Source organism: Streptopelia decaocto (genome assembly GCF_964273445.1).
Source record: "Streptopelia decaocto genome assembly, chromosome: 14".
NCBI classification, from domain to species: Eukaryota; Metazoa; Chordata; class Aves; order Columbiformes; family Columbidae; genus Streptopelia; species Streptopelia decaocto.
This window is the reverse complement of record NC_138669.1, coordinates 2,041,316-2,064,023: the sequence shown is the minus strand read 5'-3', so window position 1 is coordinate 2,064,023 and position 22,708 is coordinate 2,041,316. Positions and strand designations below refer to the sequence as shown.

Here is a 22,708-nt window from a genome sequence, read left to right as displayed (position 1 = left end):
TCCAGTCACGCATGGACCCAACGCACCCTGGCACACGCTGCCCACTGCAGAGTGGGCACAAACACCCATCAGGTACCGCATCTCGGTGGGCTGCGGGCATTTTGCACCCTCTGCCCTTCTTCAGGGTGGGATGAGATGCGTGTGGACCTGCTGGGGGGGACCCAGGGGCAGGTACCGCATCTTGCTGGCTGCTCCTTGGGTGTCACAGGTTGGAAATCAGACCAGCTCTCAATCACTGGTGCCAAAGTTTGTAAATGAGTCGGGATTATAGCTGCGAGGTGGGAGCTGGGCGTTGGGCGACACGCTCAGAGATGCTCCATCAGGCCGTTTGTCCGTTAGCAAAGCCCCGGTTCACAGCTGGTGTCCCAACTCCTGCCAGAATTAGCAGCAAGAGCTTAAGGGCTTTGGTTTACTGAGAGCTGGAAAAACACAGATGAGGCCCCTTGGGTTTCCAAGAACGTGCATGCAGACGCTGTCGTTCCTGTGGACCGAGCAATTGCTTCCTCCATTTCCACGTGATCTTCTTCCTGACAAGCTGCAGGCGTGCAGGGTGCAAGTATCTTACCTGCCATGAGGGGTGGCGACTGAAATTCCCCGGCCAGGAGCAGTGGGGAGAGCAGAGAGCTTCTGGAGCCATGCACCAACAAGTGCAGTGGGGATGCTGGTGGTATCTTCCCCTATTCTCCACATCTCCTATGTCCATGTGTGGGTCTCCTCCCTGACATGTTCATCTTGCTCACAGCCGTGTTTTGGTGTTGTAGCTCATGTCTCCTGGAGCTCCAGCAGGAGACCGCCGGGGTGGTACCTGGGCTCCAGCTGGGTAGAAGCTGCAGCCAGATGCACATACCCCTTGTGCTCCACAAAAAGATAGAAGTTTTATCTGATTTCTCCAGCAAGGATTGGAAAATCACGCTGGGCTGCAGCAGGGTGCTGCCTTGTGCCATCTCTGCTAAAAATTCAGGGATTTGAGGCTTTATGGCAAAAATAAAGCCCTAACCCAAGCAGCCGGTATCACCCGCCCTGCTGTGCAGCCCAGATCAGAGAGCAGCGTGCAGGGACCCCGTGAAGGTGGCCCCGGCTGCGGCAGCTTCCCTCCCCTCGGCTATGGGTGAATCAGACTTATCAGAGGTGACTTATTTCCTAGGACTCACCCAAACGGCTGCAAATGAATATTTTTTTACTATATTCATCGGAGCTGAGTAAAACCTGGTGCTTTTTTAAAGAGAAATGAGCTTTTTTTGGGGATGTGGGAGGGTTTTGGTGACGTTTTGGCACGGGGCAGGCGCGCGTGGTGCTACTACGCCCGTGTGATGCGCGCTGGGTTTCGGGGCTTCCCAGCAGAGCTGTTGTGAGCACGTCACAGCCCTCCGTAGTGGTGCCAGCTCACATTGCATCTTGCCTTGGCTGCCATAATAAAATGTACATATTTAAGCTCACTTCACCCATTTATCTTTGCAACCCGGATTTTTGCAAGGGTCTACCTTCCTCCTGTTGCTCTGGGCACAGAGAGCTGATGTTCCCTCTTGCCCATGCTCTCAATTTTGTGCACCTGCTGTGACCCTCCTGTAAATGGGTTATTTCAAGCGTTCCTCCAAAGAGTGCAATTTCTCACGTGCGGGTTGGCAGCCCAGTGAAGGAGGAGGCATCTCGGGTGTCCTTGCCCTGTCTCGCTGTTGCTGAGGCGTTTGGTGGAGAGCAGTTCCCGGCCCTGCTCAGCGGGCTGGAAAATGTGAGATGCGATACGGCAGCAGCTGCGGAGGGACAGGCAGACAAAGAGTGGGCACAGGAGAGGGTTTGGAGCAAGAGGAGGGGGTGATGCCTGCAAACCCTCTGCTCTCACGGGGAAGGGACTTCGGTGAGAGCCACGTAACACCAGCAGCACCGTCCTGCCTGCCCCCTCCTGCTCCCTGCGTCACCTGGCGTCCCTTGGGGTTTGCGTGTATTTCCCAGCCCTGTGGAGAAACACAGTGAGTGGGTGGATGCCTCATTTTCCCCCAAGGCAGCTGGGGACCTGTGTGTGCCACCAGTGAGGGCTCGCTGTGATTATCCCATGGGGACACCCGGGGCTGTGTGAGTGACCTGGAGGTTGCGTCTGGGCAGCCTGGTCAGTGCTGGCTCCCAGCTCTGCTGCTGCCCAGATGCTTCCAGGCCACAGGGACACGTACTGTGCCCGGGGTCCAAGTAACCGCAGGCAGAGCCGGGGCGCAGGGCTCTGCCGCGTGTCACCACAGCAGCAGCCACCCTGGCAGGGGCTTTGCAGCTTTTTGCTGTTTCGGATGCTGCACGAGGCGGGTTGCGCTGTGGAGAGCCCCCAGCTGTTTGCCTGTTAATTTATGGGGGCAGGTGTAAAGCTGGGAAATGTTGATTTTTCCCTGGCCGACGTGCTGTGCTCTGTGCTGAGCAGAGCTGGCATGCCGGCCAGGACAGGGCGCAGCGGGCTGCAGCGTGCAGGCTGCTATGCCGAGCTCCAGCCTGACATGGAGGGAAGGATGGCTGGTGTTTACTGCCAGAGCTGGGCCAGAGCCGCTGTTAATGTGTGTGACACAACTGTCCCTTACCCATCCTGTGACTCATTGCACCCCAGCATGGGCTTGGGGTAGGCTGAGTTTACTGGGACCCCCTCACTGGCAGTGGACAGACCTGTGCACCCTGAGCAATTTCCTTCAGAAAACCCCTTTGATTTTATTTTTTTCCCTAGCACATTCTAGCACAATTCCCTCTGCTGCCTGGCTGGTGCTCAGAGTTAATTGAAAGCTGCTGCTTTTGTCCTGTAATCTCCAAGGAAGTGATGCTTGTTGCTCCTGGATGGTAATCCCTGTCTTCGCACGGGGGATCGCGGGCTCTCTCGCGGGCACACGCGCCGCCGGCGCGGCCCCGAGCTCCACACAAAGGCATCGATGCAAAACGTCCAGGCAGCTTCCACCCTTTCTCCCCCGTTGCATCTTGCGCTGAGGTTTGGGGCGCTGGTGGAGGCTGCGAATGCGGGCAGGGCTCTGCGCCCCTGGGCAGGCGGCTGCTGCTTGGCTGCGCCCCAGAGCCCAGGGCTGCCAAAGCTGAGGGTGTTTGTGCCGTCAGCAGCACGACAGCCAGCCATGGAGTTATTTGCATGATCCTGTTTTGTATCCGTTGCTGCTTTCTGCTTCTAAAAGATAGCGGATCCTGCTGAGGAGCTGTGAGCATTGCACAGCGCGAATTCCCTGCTCTGGGCTGAGCTTGCTGCATTCTTGCAGGCGCCTAAGCCAGCGTGTAACTCCCCTTGGGCAGGAGAACCGAGGGTTTAACTGTTCTGCTGCAAGCCGTGACAGGTCTGATCTGCATTTTGAGCTGTGCTCTGCCATTTCCACTGGTCCCGCTCCTGCCATGCCAGCATTCAGGTCTTGCCTGTCCTGGAGGAGCTGATGTCCTGCAAGTGGGTGTGTGGACACAGCTGTAGCTGTTACCTTCTCCTGCTCTGAAAATGCATGTTTTTCTTTCCTGAACTGGAACCAGGCAGTTTGCATCCCATCTTGCTGGTTCTTATTTGCCTTAATAATCTCCCCAGGGAGAGACAGCATCTCCAAGGCTTGCACGGAACAGGTTGAAGGTGCCTGTTGTCTCTTGGGTTCCTCCATCAAGTGTAACACAAGTGGGCTCTTTGCTTCTGCATCCCTTGTGCATTGACTTGTGCAGTCTCCCCAGACTGCAGATCCTCAGTGTCTTTTTCAAGACAGGTGACTTCTAGTGCAAAACCACCATGAAATCTTTGCTGTGCAGTGATGGGGTGAGCATGAATGCAGTGGAGGAGAATTCCGGAGGATGGAAGGTTAAGCAGCCCGTGGGGGTTGAGAGGCTGTGACTTCATACAGGCATGGGCGCCTGTTTTTTACAAGATAAGTGGCCAAGCCTGTCAGTTGTGTTGAAAAGAAGTCATTTATCTTGTCCTCCACATTGCCCACCTTGTCTCCATTTCACACTTCATTTAGCATCCTTTACGGTGCTTCATGCTTGCAACGCCACCCCTGAATTTTGGATGTTTCTAGGGGGTTCCTCACCATTCTGCTCTCAGCTTTATCCAAATGGATTTTTTCCTTTGATTTTGCCAAGTTGGGCTTCAACACCAGAAAATGTGCGAAGGGCTGTCTTGGACCCCTGAAGCCAGCTGGGGATCTCTGCACACCGCGGTGCCCCCAGCACTGCAGGGCTGTTCTGCCACGGCAGCCTGGCCATGGAGCGGCTCAGTTTTGCTGTCCTAAGCTCTCTTCCAGTTTGCTGGCATTTTGCTGCTCTCTCTGACCCTAATCCAGCTACTAGGGCTTAGCGGCACGGCTTGCCTCCCAGGGCCATGCTCGGGGCGGGCTGCGTGGCTGCGGCCACTCGAGGGGTTTATTGACATTGTGGGGTGCAGGCACATTCCTGCTGCTTTCCAGCCCCCCCAGTGCCAGCCCTGCTGCAAACCCCCCATCGCGCTCCCAGGGGAGCACCCGGCCAAGGAGCAGCTCTGGGCTTTGCCCAAGCAGCAAGTCATGCCGGACACGGCCTCCTCCTGAAATGATGGTTGCTACAACCCGAGGTATAAACAAGCAGGAGCTCTTAGCACAGCAAGCCCAGGCTTCCTTCCAGCAAATGCAAGGTTTGGCTGGGTTTTTTTCCAAGGTCCCTGCTCCCTGCCCTGCTCAGCCGCTGCCTGGGGAAGCCGCATGGCAAATGATAGCGGGTACGGGCAGCACTGGAGCAGGACACAGGCAGCCCCACCTGCCTCTGCAATCATGTTCAAGCCATGATTCGTGTGACTTTGGTGGCGAAAGGCTGTTTTCCACCACCCTGTTGCAAAACGCCTGCTCGCCTGTGATGCACAATGCACATTTTCCCACGAAAGCTCCCAAGGAATGGATCCCATCAAACCTGCTCGCACAGCTCCCTGGGCTGGTTTGGCTTCTGAGGGTTTCACTGGTGTCCCCAGGGCCGTGGCACTGCCGTATGGGGTGGGCAGTGCTGGCAGGGGGTTTCCAGCAGGTTCATTGTTCCAAGGTGCATCGCAGCCGTCACAGGACTGTCTGCCAGTGTGTGCAGTTCGTCCCTGGGGGCCTCACACCTGAGTTGTCCAGGGGATGTTTCTGCAGTGATGCCCCTTCAGGGGACAGTCTCTGGGTGTCCCTAGGATGTCCCACTACCCATCTCGGTTCCTGTGCATCTCTTGTGCTCAAGCCCCGTGGGCAAGAAGCGAAGCAGTGGAGGGTGGCAGGACACTGGTGGCCGTGGTGCCACCAGCTCCAGCAGCCTGGGCCGGGAGATAATCCGGGATTGTCTAATTGATGTTCCTTATTTATCACGTAGTGCTTCAAGCCAACAGTGAGTGACTGTGACTGGTCCCCACAGCTGCTGCCCCCCCCGCTCTCTTCCTTCAGGCTCAGCTTTGCCTTTCGGGGGAATTCTTGCAGCTGGGGCTTTGTCCGGGCTGGGCGAGCGCAGCAGCGAGTGTGCCAGTGCCTGGCAGAGCCGGCACGGTGCCGCTGGCGCGGGCTGTGGGTCACTGTCACGGGCGGTGTTGGGTCCCCCTCTGCCTGGGGTGAATCGGGGCGCTGCGGCCCCGCTGCCTGCACCAGCCACATCCTCATCTTGTCCCTTCCTGGGCCATGCAGCAGCGTGAGCCCCTCGTCTCTCAAATGGCTGTGGCGTTTGGCAGCGATGGGAGGTGTTTGGTGCTGGGGTGTTTTAGCAGGAACACGGATGCTCAGTCCCTCCCCCGGAGAGTGCTGGGTCCTGCGGTTCTTGTTGAGGAGAACAGTGGGTGCAATGGCTGGAGTGTTTGCTTGCAGGGTTTGGGGTGAGACCATGTTCATGGGGATCTGAAAAGAGCTTTGGGCAGCACAGCCTGTTGCCAGGGACCTGAGGGGACAGTCCTTGAGCATCCCTGGTGACCACAGCCCAGTGCCGGATGGGGAGGTGCCACTGGGGTTGTTGCAGGGGGGTCCCACAGCATCCTTTAGCTGCAGACCCGGAGGAGGCTTTGGGTGGGTGCTGGTGCCAGCGGGACATCACCCCCAGCCCTGCTGTGACAGTGACACCACAGCCCCGCACCGGAGGCCTGGCTGGGCTGGGGGAGGTTTGTCACCGTGAAAGCTGATGGGACCAGGAAGGGGTGGGATGGGGACCCAGCCCGGCGATGGCTGCTTGGTGGCAAAACGAGCGGCGACTTCTGGTCCTCAGTGCTGGTGACATCTCCTCCGTGTCCCTGTGTTGGCTCCCCTGTCCTCGCCTGCCATCTCCTCCTTTCCTCGCCTGCCTCCCTGACACATCTTTTCCAAAGACGACCTACATTTTTCTCGCCGCGCTGCCGGCTGTGCTGCTGCTGCAGCGAATCCTCTCCCTCCACCAGCTTCCTTTTTCTTTCACCACAAATATCTGTAGGTGCCCATGTTGGCTGTTTCCCCCAGGTGGCTGGCTTGCTGGTGGGCGATGGTGTCCAACTGGTTCTGTGCCCTTTTCCTGCAAGGATGGGCCTTGACTTGAAGAGTTTAAGGTCTGTGAAAAAGGCTTGTGGGGTGGAAGAGTGCAGGAGAACCATGGTGGGGAGAGATCCCAGGGGGAAGAGAAGGGAGAGCAAGCTGCAAGGTCCATCCCTCTAATGTGCATCTCCCCACAGGATGAGATCGAGGAGCTGCGCGCTGAGATGCTGGAGATGAGGGACGTCTACATGGAGGAGGATGTCTACCAGCTGCAGGAGCTCCGGCAGCAGCTGGACCAGGCCAGCAAGACCTGCCGCATCCTGCAGTACCGGCTGCGCAAGGCCGAGCGCCGCAGCCTGCGCGTGGCGCAGACGGGCCAGGTGGACAGCGAGCTCATCCACAGCCTCGAGCAGGACGTCAAGGTGAGGCTGGGAGGGCAGCGTCCCCATCCGGGCAGTCCCCAGGTCCCCCAGAGTGATTTTGGTGAGATGTCAATGTGGTGGCTGATAAGGCAGGAGGGACTGGCAGGGGATGTTGAGGTGCAGGGAGCTCCATGCGGCTGTGTGGTTGATGGGGTGCAGCCCCTTGATGGGAGCGCCACGATTCCCCACTAGAATTATAGGATCATTCTGGTTGGAAAAGACCCTCAAGATCATCAAGTCCAACTATTAACCCAACACTGTCACTAACCCTTGTTAGGGCTGGGTGTCCGATCTCCTTCCCAAACCACCCAACAGCCCCCAGCTTGTGCTGCTGCTGCCAAAAACACCCCTGTCCAGCTTCTCCCTTTCTGGGAAAAAAAGCGCAGCCCATCCTTGCAGGGGACAGGAGCCCATCCCCATGGCCTGAGCCCCCCAGCCCTGCAGCGGGGTTTGCTGCTGCCTCCACAGCACTGGCACCCCAGGCTGGGCAGGGGACCAGGCGGATTGGGGACAGTTTTTCCCTTCATGCTGTTAAGCTCCCTTTATGCTGAGGGCTCCTCCTTTGCAGGGATCTGGAGAGGGGGGATCTGGGCACCCTTCACCCTGGGCCCAGCTGCCTTTTTCTTCTGTAACTCGATGCAGCAGCTCGCCTTTCTCCCCGCCAGCACAGCTGCTGCCTGCAGTGAACGCTGCCTGCTCTGGTGCTCCCCAATGGCTTTTCCAGCCTTTTAGGGGCTTTTCCAGACTCACAGTGTGGGAAAAACATACTAAAAGGTGACGAGCACCCTGCAGCATCATGTTAGTGCTGGGAAGTCAGGGCTTGCTCAGGGAATGGGGATGCAGGGCAGCCTTGCAGCTGGTGAAGGGGGAACAACAGTTGCAGCACACTATCAAGGGGGCACACACAGGGGCCAGGGTGTCACCCAGCACAGTGGCTGCTCCACAGGGTCTCAGTAACAGCCTGATGATCCCTGCATGAGGACTGCAGTGCTCAAGCACTGCGGTCCCAACCCTGTGCACGTGTTACCCAGCCTGATGACAGCCCCATTGTGTCCCCAGGTGGCCAAGGATGTCTCTGTGCGGCTCCACAATGAGCTGGAGGTGGTGGAGAAGAAGAGGATCAGGCTGGAGGAGGAGAACGAGGACCTACGCCAGCGGCTCATTGAGACGGAGCTGGCCAAGCAGGTGGTGCAGAATGAGATGGACAAACTCCGAGAGGTGAGGAGGACATGGGAGTGGGCACCGGGAAGCATCCCCAAGGCTCTGCTTGTAGCAGGTGTCCTGGCCATGCCCTGTGGGATCCTCCATCCCTGCTCGCGTCGCTGAAACCCAAACCCTGCTGCAGATGCTTGCGAAACCTGAGCAGCGCTTGCCCTTGGCAAGGCGTGTGTCATCCCACCCTGCGCACATGGGGTAGTTCTGTGCTATCCTGGGGGGGCTCTGGGATTTCCCCCCTGCACTAGAGCAGCTTTTTGTGTCCCCAGCCGCTCGCTCAGCCTGGCCACCTGAGCCACGCATGACCAAAGCTCTGCACGCTGTGCAGTCTGCCGTGTCCCTGACACAGTGCCCAGTGCTGGCCGCATCCTGACCACGTGCTGCTGGTTCCAATGGGGCTGAGCCGCCAGGCTGCATGCCAGCGATGTCCCAGCAATGTCCTGGTGATATCCTGGCGATGCTCCAGTGGTGCTGCAGAGCTGGGCGGGTGCACAATCCCATCTGTGTCCTGGAAAGCCATGTGCCACACATGTACCCATACACACAGGGCCAGGGTGTTCCGTGCCACACTGGGCTTGGGACCAGCTCCCAGCCAGGAGCGATGTCATCCTTGGTGACAGGAGAGGCATCCTGGTGACAGTGTGAGCTTGTGATCCATCGCGGCACTTGTAACCCACTTCCCTACTGCCCGGGATGCCTTTGGTCCCTGGGGAGCCTGGGGAAGCATCACTGGCTGAGCCGCAGGGCAGTGTATGAAAGGAGACGTGCCATGGCAGAGCTCGGTCCCTGCTCTCACCAAGGACGGGGACACGGCACAGGGAGGGGTGTCTCTGCCACCAGCAGCAGCACAGGGCTTGGCAGGTTAATGCCAGCTCTGGGCAAACCGCAGGACATGGCCACACTGCACCCGTCCCCTCTGCAGCCACCTTCTCACAAAGGTGGCACTGAGCAGTGTCACCACAGACAGGGTGTCTTGTCCCTGCTCTGCGCAGCCTCCGCTAACAGGCGTGAAATGGGTTTCCCTGCAGCCAGCGAGCGCGGCCTGAATAACAAATGGCAGCAGCGGGAGCTGAGCTCTCACGCTTGAAAAACAAGCCGAGAAAATGGTTGCGTGGTCAGTGCGTGGGGAGACCCGAGCACCAGCTGCTGCTCTGCCCTGGCCAGAGAGCGTGGGATGGATCCGGCCCCTCTCTGCAGCTGCCTGAGCCCAAAGGGGACACTGAGACCTGGCACAGCTCGGAGCACAGCTCCCTGGGCCTGGGGACGGTGTGTCCCCGGGCTAGCAAGGGCATTGGGGTTACTGGCTGATTGCAGAGTGCTAATTAGACAAATGAGTGAGTTAACAGCCCTCCTCCACCTCCTCTCTCCTGCTGGAGGGCGCAGAGTGTGGCAGAGCTTGTTAGCAGCCAAGCACAGGGAGGCTGCGCAGGGCTGGGCTCAACCCTCAGGGCTGATTATTTCTCCCTTCCAAGAGGTTTTTCCCCGTAATTGGATAATTGTCAGGATGGGCAGATCAGCCCCAAAGGCACACGTGCATTTGCCCCTCCAGCTCTACCCGGTTGCAGCATCTCCTGAGGGGCAGGAGAAATGTGGGACTCAGGTACCCTGTGCCGAGGCTGCCACATGGAGCTCAGCTGCGATGGGACTCTGAGGCACAGGCACCGCAAGGGGTGCATCCAAGGTGGGGCGATGCCAGCCCACATCTGAACCAGGGTGCTGTGCTTGGGGCTGCTCGGGGCCATTGCAGCCCCGGTCCCCAGCGCAGCAGGGGTGAGGGACGTTGCCGTGGCACAGCCAGCCCCAGGGAGAGGCTCTGCAGCAGCTCCAGCAATGGTCATGGCCTTAATAGGAAAGCCTGGAGCCCAGCACCTTGGCACAGGCAGCAGCTTACATTTCACAGCTGCTTTCTTTGGCTGCTGGGCCTCAGCGCCAGCTTGGAAATAGGTCCAGGGCGGCCGCGTGGATCAGCTGGTGCTCACCGAGGGCTGCATGGATGTTTTTGAAGGTTTTCTCCCAGCTCCCCTTCTCAGATAACTGGTCCTGCTCTGGGCACCCACTTTTTTCCACCCTTCTAGTCTCTCTTATCAGCCTCCCCATCTCCCAATTGTCCTTGCTAGCCTGGAGACTGTCCCTTGTGTCCCCAGAGACCCTGAGGGCAGACTCAGACTCGTGGTGAGAAGCCCTCCCCATAGCTGAGGGACCACGTTCCTTCCTTGGGGAGGAGGTGATGGGGAACATCATCGTCTGCTGTTCCCACACTGGGATGCCCAACAGCCATCCCTTGGCCTGGGGGTTGGATTCCTGGCTCCATCCAGCCCATACAGGCCCGTGACTCAGCCTCTCCACGGCTGCTTTCCTGCTCGCTCGCTGCTTGCTTGCCTGCAGGGGAAATTTCTGCTCAAACCCCATGATATGATGCTCGCCAGACAGCCAAAGCAGGGAGCCTCAGACCACCAGGGCTGTGGCGTTTCTCCTGGCATTGGTGTCTGTCTGCGCTGGGTCTGTCTGTCCTTGCTGGGGTGCATTGCCATTGCTGTAGGTAACGACTCCCTCTTCTCTTTGCAGAATTCCCTGAAGAAGCGGGGGTCTCGCTCCATCGGGAAGACTGAGAAGAAGCCGTCAGTGCAGGTATCGGCACCGCACGTCCGGGACACGCCGTGGTGGCGCTCTGGCACCCCAGGTCTTGGTGCCAGGATTAAATCTGGGCATGGCAGCACCATCCCCTCGCAGGGCTTTCCTGCCTTTCAGAGATCCTGCACAAGGGAGGGATTGATGTGCTGGGCCACCCTCATTGTCCTTAACTGCTCCCTTGTCTCATTTATCAATGGAGCATCAGTGGCTGGTGGCTTTAACCCTTTGTGCGTGGACTGCAGTAAGGACTTGAAAGACTTGGGCTTTTACATCTCAAAGCTGCTCCTGCCCTTGGGTTGTAGCTGTTGCAGCCGATGTCCCTCCTACCTGTGCCAACAGCTCAGCTCAAGGATGGCCTGGGAGCCCTGTGGGGTTTGGGGGAGCTGAGGGTCCCCGGGGGGATGTTTCGAGGCCGAGCTGTCCCTGCCCGTGCCAGGGTGCTGGGGCAGCACCGGGGAGGGGGATTTGCCGGATTTCAGCTGTCACTTGCTGTTGGGCTGAGCTGCTGTGACTTGCTAATGCTGTTACCGGGGCTTGGAGGGGCAGAGCTGCTGTTGCAGGAATAGAAATGCAAGTGTTTTAATGCTGGAAAAATCCTCTTTCAATGGCAAAAGACCTAAAAGATTTATTTTGGAGAGTGGATCTGCTCCCCCAAAGCTGGGGCAGGGATAGAGACACCCATGTAGGCACTCCTGCCTTGTGAGAGCATCCCATGGTGGGGACCCTGAAGGTTTCTGGGTGACCTGTGTCATTGCCGGCACAACCCACCCACGGGACACAGATCTGCAGGCCCTTAAAGACTTTCAATTTCAGTCTTTTATTTATCATCTCCCTTTAACTCCATCCTTGAGAGCCCTTTCAGGCTCCCAGAGTCCTGCCCCAAAAGAGCAGACTGTGACTTTGCACCTGCACCCAGCTGTGCCGCAAGCCGAGGGGGCTCTCCGGGAGCCCCTCCATCACCACCCTTCCCCAGGCTGAAATACAGCCCTTCCTCTGCCTCCTCCCAGTGCAGGAACAACCCCCAGCCCTGGGCAGCCCTAAAACCCCCTCTACTTCCCACCCTGCTACGGAGCTGAGACTCCTCACCCTGAGGACAAGGGGCTGGATGCAGCCCCATCTCTGCAGTGGGACCAAAGCTCCAGGAAGGAGCTGGCGCTGGAAAGCAAACCCTGAACTTCCCCGGGTGCAAACGCTGGGTGCCCCCCCCGTGCTCCCTCTGCCGCGCAGCCGTGGCTGGGTGGCCCTGCGGGCACAGATGCTTGTGACTCATTGGTGGCTTCCTGGGCCCCTTTCCTGCCCAGCCGCACTGGGCGAGCGTTGGTGCTCCCCGAAAATGGAGCTGGGGCACAGCTGGGGTGGACAGACCCACTGCTGAGGTCTGCGCCGGACCCCAGGAGCACTCGAGGTGGTCTTGGGGATACGTGTGTCCCTCCAGAGATGCCAAGGGGCAGAAGGACATGCCGAGCTGCTGCTGCTTTTTTTTTTTTCCCTAGAAAAACAGGAACTGAGGTCATGTCTGCCCTGGCGGGGAGAGCTGCGGGCGCCAGCCCTCCCCTAATCTCCACAGCTAATTAGGGGGGGCACAGCTTTAATGCTCCTTAGCGAGGCCGCGTCTCCGTGCACAAGCGCCGAAGAGCTGCAGGCAGGTCCCTGTTGTCATGGCGGGGTGTTTGAGGAATGAAACGGCACCCCAGATTCAAAGGACACCCCCCCCTCACATTGCCCCCAGCCTCAATATAAGCAGCTTGGGAAGTCTGCAGAGTAAATGGCTGCTGTGGGGCTTGGGGGAGGTGAGTGTGGAGGGGGACTTGGGGGATCAGGAGCACCCAGAGTGGGGGACAGCTTGTTTCTGCCAGCCAAGGGAACTGGAAAGGGGATGAGTTCAGCCAAGCAGAGGGTTTCCAGGGCCAGCAGCCACCTGGCCAAAGGGCTCGGCCCCCACCAGCACCAGACGGGGCTCCTGTGGGTACTGTGGGATGAGGGTCCCAGACCAGCAGGTCCCCTCCTGGCAGCACCAGCCAGAGCTGGGAGCACTCGAGTGACCCTGCGGCTTGGGAAGCCACAAGCTGGACGTCAGGAAATCCTGGTCCTCCGTCCAAAAAGCTTTCCGAAGCAGAGAAACGGTCTCGCTGGGCAAATAGCCAAGATCCTTGCTTCTAAATTTAAAAAATGAAACAAAAAGCGTGGAGAACAGTCCTAAGAAGCAAAGGGGCTCATGAAGGGACTGGTGCGGTGATACAGGGGGTCTGCCTGGGTTTTCTGGCACCTGGTGAGGTGGTGGCAGCAAGGACGACTGCTGGCGAGGGCTGGGACTTCAGGAGGTTTCCAGCCGATACCGATGCTTCTCCACCCCATGTTGGAGTGTTTGGGCTGAGCAAGGGGAGCAGAGCCCCAGCGGGGGCGGGTGCAGCCGCAGCAGCCCAGTTGTTTCAGCACTTGCCAGCTTTTGGGAGGAAACCTTGTTGGTGGCTTTTATTTTCCTGCACAGAGTCTGACAGTTTGCCTTCCCCCTCGGGCTGCAACGGGGCTGGGCTGGCTCCCCCCAGCCCTGGCAGTGGCCTGGTGTCCCTCCTGGGGCCAGAGCCATGGGTCTCCTCTCCTGAGCACCCTGCCCTGTCTCCAGGATCTCCCTGAAAGCCTCCAGGGTGGATTATTTTTTTTCCCCTCCATAAGCAGGGGCTGCAGCTCTACTGGGATCACCGGGGTGGGAGGGCAGCATGTCCCCAGGGTCACTCAGAGCTGCCATAGAATCGTAGAATAGTTGGGTTTGAAGGGACCTTCCCAGCTCCCCCAGTGCCCCCCTGCCATGAGCAGGGACATCTTCACCAGCTCAGGGTGCTCAGAGCCCTGTCCAGCCTGGCCTGGGATGTCTCCAGGGATGGTTCAGCCACCACCTCTCTGGCCAACCTGGGCCAGGCTCTCATCCCCCACAGGGGCAACAATTTCTTCCTCATGTCCAACCTAAATCTCCCCTCCTTTAGTTTAAAACCATCACTCCCTGTCCTATTGCAACAGGCTCTGCTAAAAAGTCTATCCCCATCTTTCCTATCGGCCCCTTTTAAGTATGTAAAGTCCACAATAGTCTCCCCGGAGCTTCTCTTCTCCAGCTGAACACCCCAACTCTCTCAGCCTGTCCTCCCAGCAGAGCTGTTCCAGCCTCGGATCATTTCTGTGGCTCCTCTGGCCCCTCTGCAGCAGGTCCATGTGTGTCCTGTGCTGAGGACCCAGAGCTGGAGCAGCACTGCAGGGGGGGTCTCACCAGAGCGGGGCAGAGGGACAGGATCCCCCCCAAACCTGCTGCTCATGCTGCTGGGGATGCTGCCCAGAGTACAATTGACCTGTGCTGCAGGCACACAATTCTTGGGAGCATGATTCTAACACCTGCACCCTCTCGGTCCCCAGGAGGACAGCGCGGACCTGAAGTGCCAGCTGCATTTTGCCAAGGAGGAGTCAGCCCTGATGTGCAAGAAGCTGACCAAGCTGGCCAAGGAGAACGATGGCATGAAGGAGGAGCTGCTGAAGTACAGGTCCTTGTACGGAGACCTCGACAGCTCCCTCTCCGTGGAGGAGCTGGCTGACTCTCCCCACTCCCGGGAGGCCGAGCTGAAGGTCCATCTCAAGCTGGTGGAGGAGGAAGCCAACATCCTCAGCCGGAGGATAGTGGAGCTGGAGGTGGAAAACCGTGGGCTGCGGGCAGAGATGGATGACATGAAAGGCCAGGGGGACAGAGAGCTGCCGGGGCAGGACGCACGGTTCCTGGCAGGCATCTCGGGCTGCGGGGACGCAGGGGACACGGTGGCAGAGCTGCGCCGGCACCTGCAGTTCGTGGAGGAAGAGGCCGAGCTGCTGAGGCGCTCGCTGCTGGAGCTGGAGGACCAGAACAAGCTCCTCCTGAACGAGCTGACCAAGTACAAGTCAGACCACGAGCTGGACGTGACGCTGTCGGAGGACAGCTGTTCGGTGGTCAGCGAGCCCTCGCAGGAGGAGCTGGCCACGGCCAAGGTGCAGATCAGCGAGCTGAGCGGCAAGGTGAAGAAGCTGCAGTACGAGAACCGCGTGCTGCTCTCCAACCTCCAGCGCTGCGACCTGGCCTCCTGCCAGACCACCCGGCCCATGCTGGAGACCGACGCTGAGGCCGGCGACTCGGCGCAGTGTGTCCCCACCACCGGCTGGAGAGGCGGGATGGGCAGCAGCGAAGCCGACGGGCAGGACAGGGTGCCTGGAGGTGGGAAGGTGCCCGATGGTCCCACCAAGCTTCTCAAGGCCAAGGACTGGGAGACCTTGCTAGGCATCCGGGACCAGGCGGCGCTTGTCAGCAAAGCGATCGACGTCTTGATTTCGGATGCCAACGGCTTCAGCTCCGGGCTGAAGGCGTGCTTGGACAACGAGTGTGTGGGGACACTGCTGGGCGAGGCGGGGGGTAGCAGTGGCGAGGGCCCCAGCGATGCCAAGCTGATGAACGTGCTCCTCATGCGGCTGGGTGTGCTGCAGCAGGACCTGGGCTGCTTCACCAGGAAGGTGGACAACCTCACCAGTGGCCTCAAGGAGCACATGGACTCTTTCCCCTTTTCCAGCCCTGGCAGCCATGACACCACCAAAGAGGGGCTGCAGAAGGAAAATGCCTCCGACTTCCAGGTACGGGCTTCTTCCCATGTCCCCTGCAGCAGCCGCCGCTTTATTTGCTGCCCCATTTCCTCACGCTTTAACGGAGCAAAACCCCAACCTCTTAACTTAACCTCCCTCCTGCCTCTCCAGAGCAAACCCCAAACTAACACCTCGCTGCATGCCAGTGGCACCGGGGACAAGGTAGGACTCTGCTCCAACAGAGTGTGCCCAGGGCAGGAGATGGTGGCACGGGCTGGGGGCTCTTTTGGGTGCAATCCCACCTTAGCAGGGGCTGAGGCTCCAGTTGCTCTCTCCCAGCTCAGCCCAGTGACCCTGGCTCAGAAGCTTTTTGTTTATTGGGGATGATCTGGGTGAGAGGAGAGCAGCATGCAGCCCAAATTGCAGGGACGTCGGTTGCAAGAAACCTCAGCCCACAGTAGTACCCAGGCGGAGCAAAACCTCCAGGGCAAGTCTGCATCCAATGGGGAGCACCTTTGGAGCAGCGGAGAGCAGCTCATGCTCTGCCATCCCCGTCTCCAGGGGCTCAGCTGATGCTGGGGACCAGAGATGTTGATGGAGGTTGGATCTGAGGGCTCAAGCCCCTTTCTGGAGCACACTCGCTTGTTCAGAGTCCTATTTTCCTGCATGTTGTCCCACCAGCCCCAGGTCTCAGTCTCCCCCAGTCACTGCATGGCACCGTAACTGGTGTTTGCACATTTTTTCCCTCTTTCTCTCTTTTTTTCCCCTTTCCCCAAACAATCCAGGCCACGTGTCTCCTCATCCTGTGTTTCCTTTTGGTTTCCGCATTGTCTCCCGCCATGGTGATGAAGCTCCTTCTCCTCCTCATCCTTTTTGTTGTCTTGTAGTTCTTTACTGTTTCGGAGACCCATTGTTTTGTTTTCTGGCTTTTTTTTCTTCCCGCTCTTTTGGTTTGTTCTCATTAACTTGCCCACGCATGCAGCAGCCTGATTTTAGGGACGCCGACACTTACCGCATCCCCCACGCCAAGGACACGGACACTGTGCAGCCCCGGAGCTACAAAACCTGCCGGCCAGAGGAGAACGACTCCTACGCCACCGAGGTGCGATGTGGGCAGGGAGCTGTGTCCCCTTGGCCAGCAGGGTTGGGGAAAGGGCTGAGGAATGGGGATGTTCCCCTGAGAGCTGGGGACAAGGTAATCCACACTGGGGAGGGACATGGGGAGCCTGGCACAGCTCACTGTCCCCATCCTGTCCCCATTGCAGATGAAGGAGCTGCAGCTGGTGCTGTCAGAGGCCAACGAGAGCCTGCGGGGACTGCAGGAGCAGCTCTCCCAGGAGAGGCAGCTGAGGAAGGACGAGGTGGACAACTTCTCGCAGAAGATCTGCCAGGTAAGCTGTAGCAGCCCTGATCCCTGGGACATGGGTGTCCCTGTGCCCATGGCCGTGCCACCTCCAGCTCCAGGCTGACGGCCCACTTGGGGACCCAGGTGTCATGTGAGATCACACACAGTGTGTCCCATCTTCAAAGAGCATGGGGGCTGAGCACACTGCTCTTTGCATATGGATGTGCAGCCGTGCAGAGCTTCCACCCATGGTGATGCCTCGCTGTCCCCGCTGTCCCCATCACACTGCCAGGGCGTTGCAGCTCCCCAGGCCTGTTAAATACAGGGCTGGCACCAGGCTCAGCCCAGCCGCTGGGGCTGTGGCACCACATCCTGGAGCCCGCACATCTCTCCACAGCTGAAGGAGGATCACCAGAAAGCGCTGCTGCGACGGGAGTTCGAGCTGCAGAGCCTGAACCTGCAGAGGCGGCTGGAGCAGAAGTTCTGGAGCCAGGAGAAGAACCTGCTGGTGCAGGAGTCACAGCAGTTCAGGCAGAGCTTCCTCCTGCTCTTCATGAAGCTCAAGTGGTTCCTCAAGCGCTGGCGCCAGGGCAAGATGGTGCACAGCGAGGGCGAGGACTTTTTGGAGGTACTGTGAGCTGGGGGGCTCCTACCTTGGCTGCTGTGGAGGGGGAACCATGCTGCCGGGCATCCACGGGGCTGTCCCTTGTGCCTCCATGTCCCATCCCAGGGCTGCTCGGGTGTCCCCAATCCCTGACCTTGTGCTGTGAGTCTGCTCATCACCCCATCCGCGCTGTCTCTTGCAGGTAAACAGCATGAAGGAGCTGTACCTGCTGCTGGAGGAGGAGGAGCTCGCCCCCCAGCAGCAGGCAGACAACAAGACGTGCAGCGGGGACACCTGGACCCCCAACACGGTGAGTGGCGTCCCCACGAGCCAAGGAGTGGGCAGGATCAGCCCCCACCATGGCTGCATGGGATGGGGTGGATGCTTCTCCCAGGGTGCGTGGCCAGGAGGGGACATTCCCTGCTGACATGTCACCCCCAGGGGTGGTCCCTGACCCAGTGGCACCCCCTGTCACTCGGCCTGGGGGTGGGCAGCCTGTGGGGCTGGGATGCAGAGAGGGCAGCTCCCACGGGGTCCCACCCCATTTGGTCCCACCCCCGGCTCCCTCCGCTCACCCCCAATCCCCCAGCAGCCCAACGAGTGCATCAAGACGCTGGCGGACATGAAGGTGACCCTGAAGGAGCTGTGCACGGAGCTGCGGGAGGAGCGGCGCGGTGCCAGCGAGCTGCAGCAGCAGTTCACCAAAGCCAAGGCCGCCTGGGAGATGGAGCGTGCCGAGCTCAAGTGCCACATCGCCCAGGTGGGAGCCATGGGCACCCTGCGGGCTGGTGGGGCCGTGGGGCTGGCTGGGGGGCTGCTGGCACCGTGTGCCCAGTGCTGGCGGTTGGGCAGGGCTGCAAGGCAGGATGGCACGGCGGGAATCTCAATGAGCAGCTGCTCCGGCAGGCGAGTTTCTATAGCAACGGGGCTGGCATGAGAATCTGACTGTGGCGCAGCAGAGGATGCTCTTTATTCCTCTGCTGGTTTGTCTGGGGCTGGCGGGATGGTACCGGGGCTCAGCATCCCTCCCTGGGGTCACAGCACGGGTGGGTGCGCTGCACCCCAGGCATGCTGTGAGAGGAATATACGGCTGTGGCGATGGCAGGAGGTGGAGGCAGAGCAGCCACAGCACTGGGGAAGCTGCTGCCCGCAGAAGCAGTCCCATCGCTCCGTGGTGAGGAGGGGTTTCAGCTCCCTCACACTGTGCTGGCAGCAGCCCATGGCCACACAACAGCTCCACTCCCAGGTGCGGGTGCCAGCACCACCCAGGCAGGATTTCCTTGGGCAGAGCTCAGTGGTGGTCCCTGTTTCCCCTCTCTTTCCCCCAAAAGTGAGCAGAGTTTGCTGGAACCCCAGTTCCAGGTGCCAGCGGGAGCAGCATCTCGTGCTCCGGCAGCCCTGGGGCGATGCTGCGCCTCTCCAGGAGCCAGGTCCAGCAGGCAGAGCTCAGGATTGCAGACAGAGCTCAGCCGAGCAGGCAGGATGTTCAGCCCGTGTCCCACTGGGTGAGCGGCTGCCGGGCCGTCTGCCGTGACATGGCTGGGAGCCAGCGCTGGCTGCGGCTCGGCTGTGCCCATGGGCAAGCCATGCTGTGTGACATGGCTTTGGGGACACACTCGTTGCCCAGCCTGGACCCGCGCTGGGAGCTGGGATGCCCACAGCTTTGCCCCTTTGCTGAGGATGTCCAGCGCCGTGCTGGAGCCATGGGGCCACCACAGCCACCAACGTGTCCCCACAGCTGGAGTCAAAGGCGGGCAAAGGGATCACGGAGCGTGCGCTGCCGGACTGGAAGGTGGCATTGAAGAGGGAGCGTGAGGAGCACCAGCATCTTCTAGCCGAGTCCTACAGCGCTGTCATGGACCTCACCAAGCAGCTGCAGATCAGCGAGAAGAACTGGAACCAGGAGAAGGTGGAGCTGCTGGCCCGCTTCAAGGAGGAGCAGCAGCAGGCAGAGCAGCAAGCAAAGGACCTGCAGAACAAAATCAACCAGGTATGATGTCCCCTCATCGTGAATGTGTCCTCCAGCCTCTGCCGCTTGCCTCCCTGTGCGTGCATTAAGAGCATGGAAACACTCTTGGAACACGCACCAGGGGCAAGCAGCGAATGCTTTTTCTTGCCCAGAGGGGCATGGGTTGCACACGTTGAGTGACCAACACGTTCTCCAGTTGCAGAAGGGAGCCAGCCCATGGGCATTGAAGCACGCTGAAATGGAGAAGCATGGCAGCAACTGGAAAGAGGTGGGCAGGAAAAGGCGGAGGGCTCTTGGGGTACTCACTAGGCTCAGGTCTGTGCTAAGGATTAGATGGGAGGTGATGTGAACCTCAAGTAACACCCCTTGAACCAGGGACTGGGAGAAGGAGAGGATGGAGAGTGTGGGTGAACCCCAAGGGCTTCAGTGGAGTTATAAAAAGTTGATTTAAATTGGATGTGGTCACCATGAGCCCCATGTAGCCCTGGGGATGGGATGCTGGGCCTAGGGTAGGTGGCAGCGTGGGAGGGGAGCGGGTGCATTCCCTGCTCCAGCCCAGCTGGGCACTTTGGTCCTGTGCTTGCTGATGCCAGAGCTTTCTTCTGTGTCCTCTTAGGCTCTCAATGAAAAAATCACAGACAAAGAGACAATCTCTGAAGCAGAAGCCAAGGGAACCAACCTCAAAAGGTGGGTGCACTGGTGCCTGCATGGTCCCCAGGGCAGGGAGGAGGCTGCACGGGGCTGTCCCCAGGCTTGGCAGCTGAGGGAGGACGCAGCAATGGTCCAGGGTTGTTCTGGAGGCCAAGGGCTCCCATGAGGAGCCCAGGAAGGTCCTGTCGGGTGGGAGCAGGGTGTCTCCAGCTGCCTTGTCCTCTCTCCCACAGGACCAAGTCCGTTTCCTCCATGTCAGAGTTTGAAAGCTTGCTTGACTGTTCTCCCTACCTCCCTGGAAAGAGCACGCCGGGGCTGGGTGACCATTCTCGGGGCAAAAAAGCGTCTGCAGCCGCCCAGCTGCTGCCCAACGGGATCCGGGACAGCGCCGACGTTCTTCCCTCAAACTGTACATATGTGAATATTGAGCAACCTGGCCCCGACAGCCTGGCCAAGGAGAAGCTGGGCATCTCCTCCTGGGACTACTCGCGAGCAAGCAGCCTCTCCGGCCATGATCCAGCACAGAAACAAATGCAGAGGAGCTACACGGCACCTGACAAGACGGGGATCCGCATCTACTACAGCCCGCCGGTGGTGCGGCGGCTGGAGGCACCTCTGGTGCACAACAAGGAGGGGAAGATCATGATCGAACCCGGTTTCTTGTTCACCATGGCCAAACCGAAGGAGCCGGAGGAGTCAGCCAGTGCCGAGAGCACCTATAGCCAGTGGCTGTGCAACTTCTCCAAACAGCAGCGGGAGCTCCTGGATGGCGGGACGGTGGAGAGCGCGGTGCCGGCGGTGCCCCGCTTCCCCTCGTCACTGCACGACCTGGAGATCTCCGGCAACATGAGCGATGACATGAAGGAGATCACCAACTGCGTGCGGCAGGCCATCCGCTCCAGCTCGCTGGAGAGGAAGGTGAAAAGCACCTCCAGCCAGACGGTGGGGCTGGCGCACGTGGGGACACAGACCATCCAGACGGTGAGCGTGGGTCTGCAGACTGACCTGCCGCGTGGCAGTGGCGTGCACGGCAAGAGCTGGTCCCCACGCAGCTCCTCCCTCGTCTCCGTGCGCAGCAAGCAGATCTCCTCCTCCCTGGATAAGGTCCATTCCAGGATCGAACGGCCGTGCTGCTCCCCAAAATACGGCTCTCCGAAGCTCCAGAGGCGGTCTTCCTCCAAGCTGGATGCCTCCAAGGACAGGAGCCTCTGGAACCTGCACCAGAGCAAGCAGAATGGCTCCGCATGGGCCCGCTCCACCACCACCCGCGACAGCCCCGTCCTCAGCAACATCAACGACGGCTTGTCCAGCTTGTTCAGCGTGGTGGAGCACGGCGGCAGCACCGAGTCCATCTGGAAGCCAGGGTGCCCTGAAAGCGGCCGGGCCAAGCCTGAAGCACCCAAGTACGGCCTCGTGCAGGAGTTCTTCAGGAACGTCTGTGGGCGGGCACAGAGCCCCACAGCCCCCCCAGAGAAGAAGGAGGCTGCTGGGGAGGAGGGCGGCAGGAGAGCTGAGCACCCCAGCCTGGCCACCCACCACCCATCCGAAAATATCTCCCGCGTCTTGAACAAGAAAGTCCTCAAGCAGAGCAGCTGCGAGGACCCCAAGCCCTCATCCCCTGGCCAAGGCAGTAAGGACACAGCCCTGCGGGACCCCGACCTCATCTCGGCCATGGCCAGCGAGGTAACGAGGCAGGGTGACCCCCGGGGTGTCCCACCGTGGTGGGGGACGGGGTGCCCAACCCCTCTAAACCCCCCTGTGCCCTGTCTATCTTTGCAGGACATGGCGTGTGACTGCAGCTCCCAGTCCCTCACCTCCTGCTTCGCCCGGCCATCCCGCTCCGCCATCCGCCACTCCCCCTCCAAGTGCAAACTGCACCCCGCGGACCCCCCCAGGGCGGAGGAGAAGCTGGGGGGCTTGAGTGAGTGAGGTGGGGGCCGGGGGACGCAGCCTGCCTGCTTTCCACTCTCCTGCTGGAAATACACCCGCGCTGGTGCCCCGCAGGGGCCCCTCTGGGAGGCATTGTGGGCGCATCTGTCTCCTAATCGTCCCCTCGCCCCCGGGGGACGCTTATGAAGCAGATGTGGAGGCTGCTGGTAGCCCCGGGGTGCATGGGGACGTCCCACCAGGGTGGCTGCTTCACCTCCCGCCTGTGCAGAGACCGGCTCCCTCGGAGCCACTGCTGGCAATGGGGGGTCCTCACTGGTGCCCACCACCCCAGAAGTGTCAGCTGAGACCCCGCCGCGCCGAGGGGGCTCGCCAGGGCCCCTAGAAGGGGAGAGCAGCTGGGGGCGGCTGCTGGTGTAGATAGGGCAGGGCTGGGGTGACGCGCGGCAGGGACGCTGTGTGGATGTGATGGATGGAGGCGCGATGCCGCGTTGGGTGGAGGGTGCTGGCTCCAGCCCCTGCGGCCCCTGCCAGTGCTGCCCGCGCATCCCTGCCAGCACCATTGCTGCGCGGTTGCATCAGCCGCGGGGCCGCACGTGTTCCCCGGGCAGGAAGGAGGCGGGGAGGGTCCCTGTGGTCACCCGCGCTGGGCTGGGGGGGCCCTCCCTGGCCACTGTTCCGCTCTGGAGGGGCTGCTGAGGGTCCTTCACTGCCGGGAAGGGGCTGGGTGGCCTCCCTGGCTCCTCCAGCTGCAGGGACAGGGACACCAGTGCACAGCGTGGGGCGAGACAGTGTGTGCGCACTCGTGTGCGTGCGATCTCCCGCTGCCATCCCGAGGGGCCACAGCTGTGCTGCCCCCCTCCATTGCACCCAACCCCCTGCCGGGGGCCACTTGTAGTTATTTGCTCCTTCAAGTGCTGAATATACATATTTCAATTTTTTTTTTTTTCTTTGTTTTGTTTTGTTTTCGTTTCT

General features: G+C 60.0%; 1 protein-coding gene across 5 annotated transcripts in view; it reads left to right on the top strand.

Annotated features, from left to right (window-relative positions):
* MTCL2 (microtubule crosslinking factor 2) overlaps window positions 1–22,708 on the top strand; it is a 28,675-nt gene that overhangs the window by 1,974 nt on the left and 3,993 nt on the right. Inside the window, exons 2-15 of one of the 5 annotated variants that reach the window (XM_082065580.1) lie at window positions 6,623–6,847; window positions 7,907–8,065; window positions 10,628–10,690; window positions 14,096–15,328; window positions 16,260–16,379; window positions 16,543–16,668; window positions 17,020–17,250; window positions 17,429–17,536; window positions 17,819–17,986; window positions 18,965–19,216; window positions 19,392–19,463; window positions 19,812–19,882; window positions 20,080–21,529; window positions 21,626–21,767. In XM_082065580.1, coding sequence (XP_081921706.1) covers window positions 6,623–6,847; window positions 7,907–8,065; window positions 10,628–10,690; window positions 14,096–15,328; window positions 16,260–16,379; window positions 16,543–16,668; window positions 17,020–17,250; window positions 17,429–17,536; window positions 17,819–17,986; window positions 18,965–19,216; window positions 19,392–19,463; window positions 19,812–19,882; window positions 20,080–21,529; window positions 21,626–21,767 — 4,420 coding nt within the window. Of the gene's footprint in view, window positions 1–6,622; window positions 6,848–7,906; window positions 8,066–10,627; window positions 10,691–14,095; window positions 15,329–16,259; window positions 16,380–16,542; window positions 16,669–17,019; window positions 17,251–17,428; window positions 17,537–17,815; window positions 17,987–18,964; window positions 19,217–19,391; window positions 19,464–19,811; window positions 19,883–20,079; window positions 21,530–21,625; window positions 22,673–22,708 lie in introns of those variants that run through there. The other 4 variants (XM_082065579.1, XM_082065582.1, XM_082065581.1 and 1 more) reach the window with 4 other exon arrangements.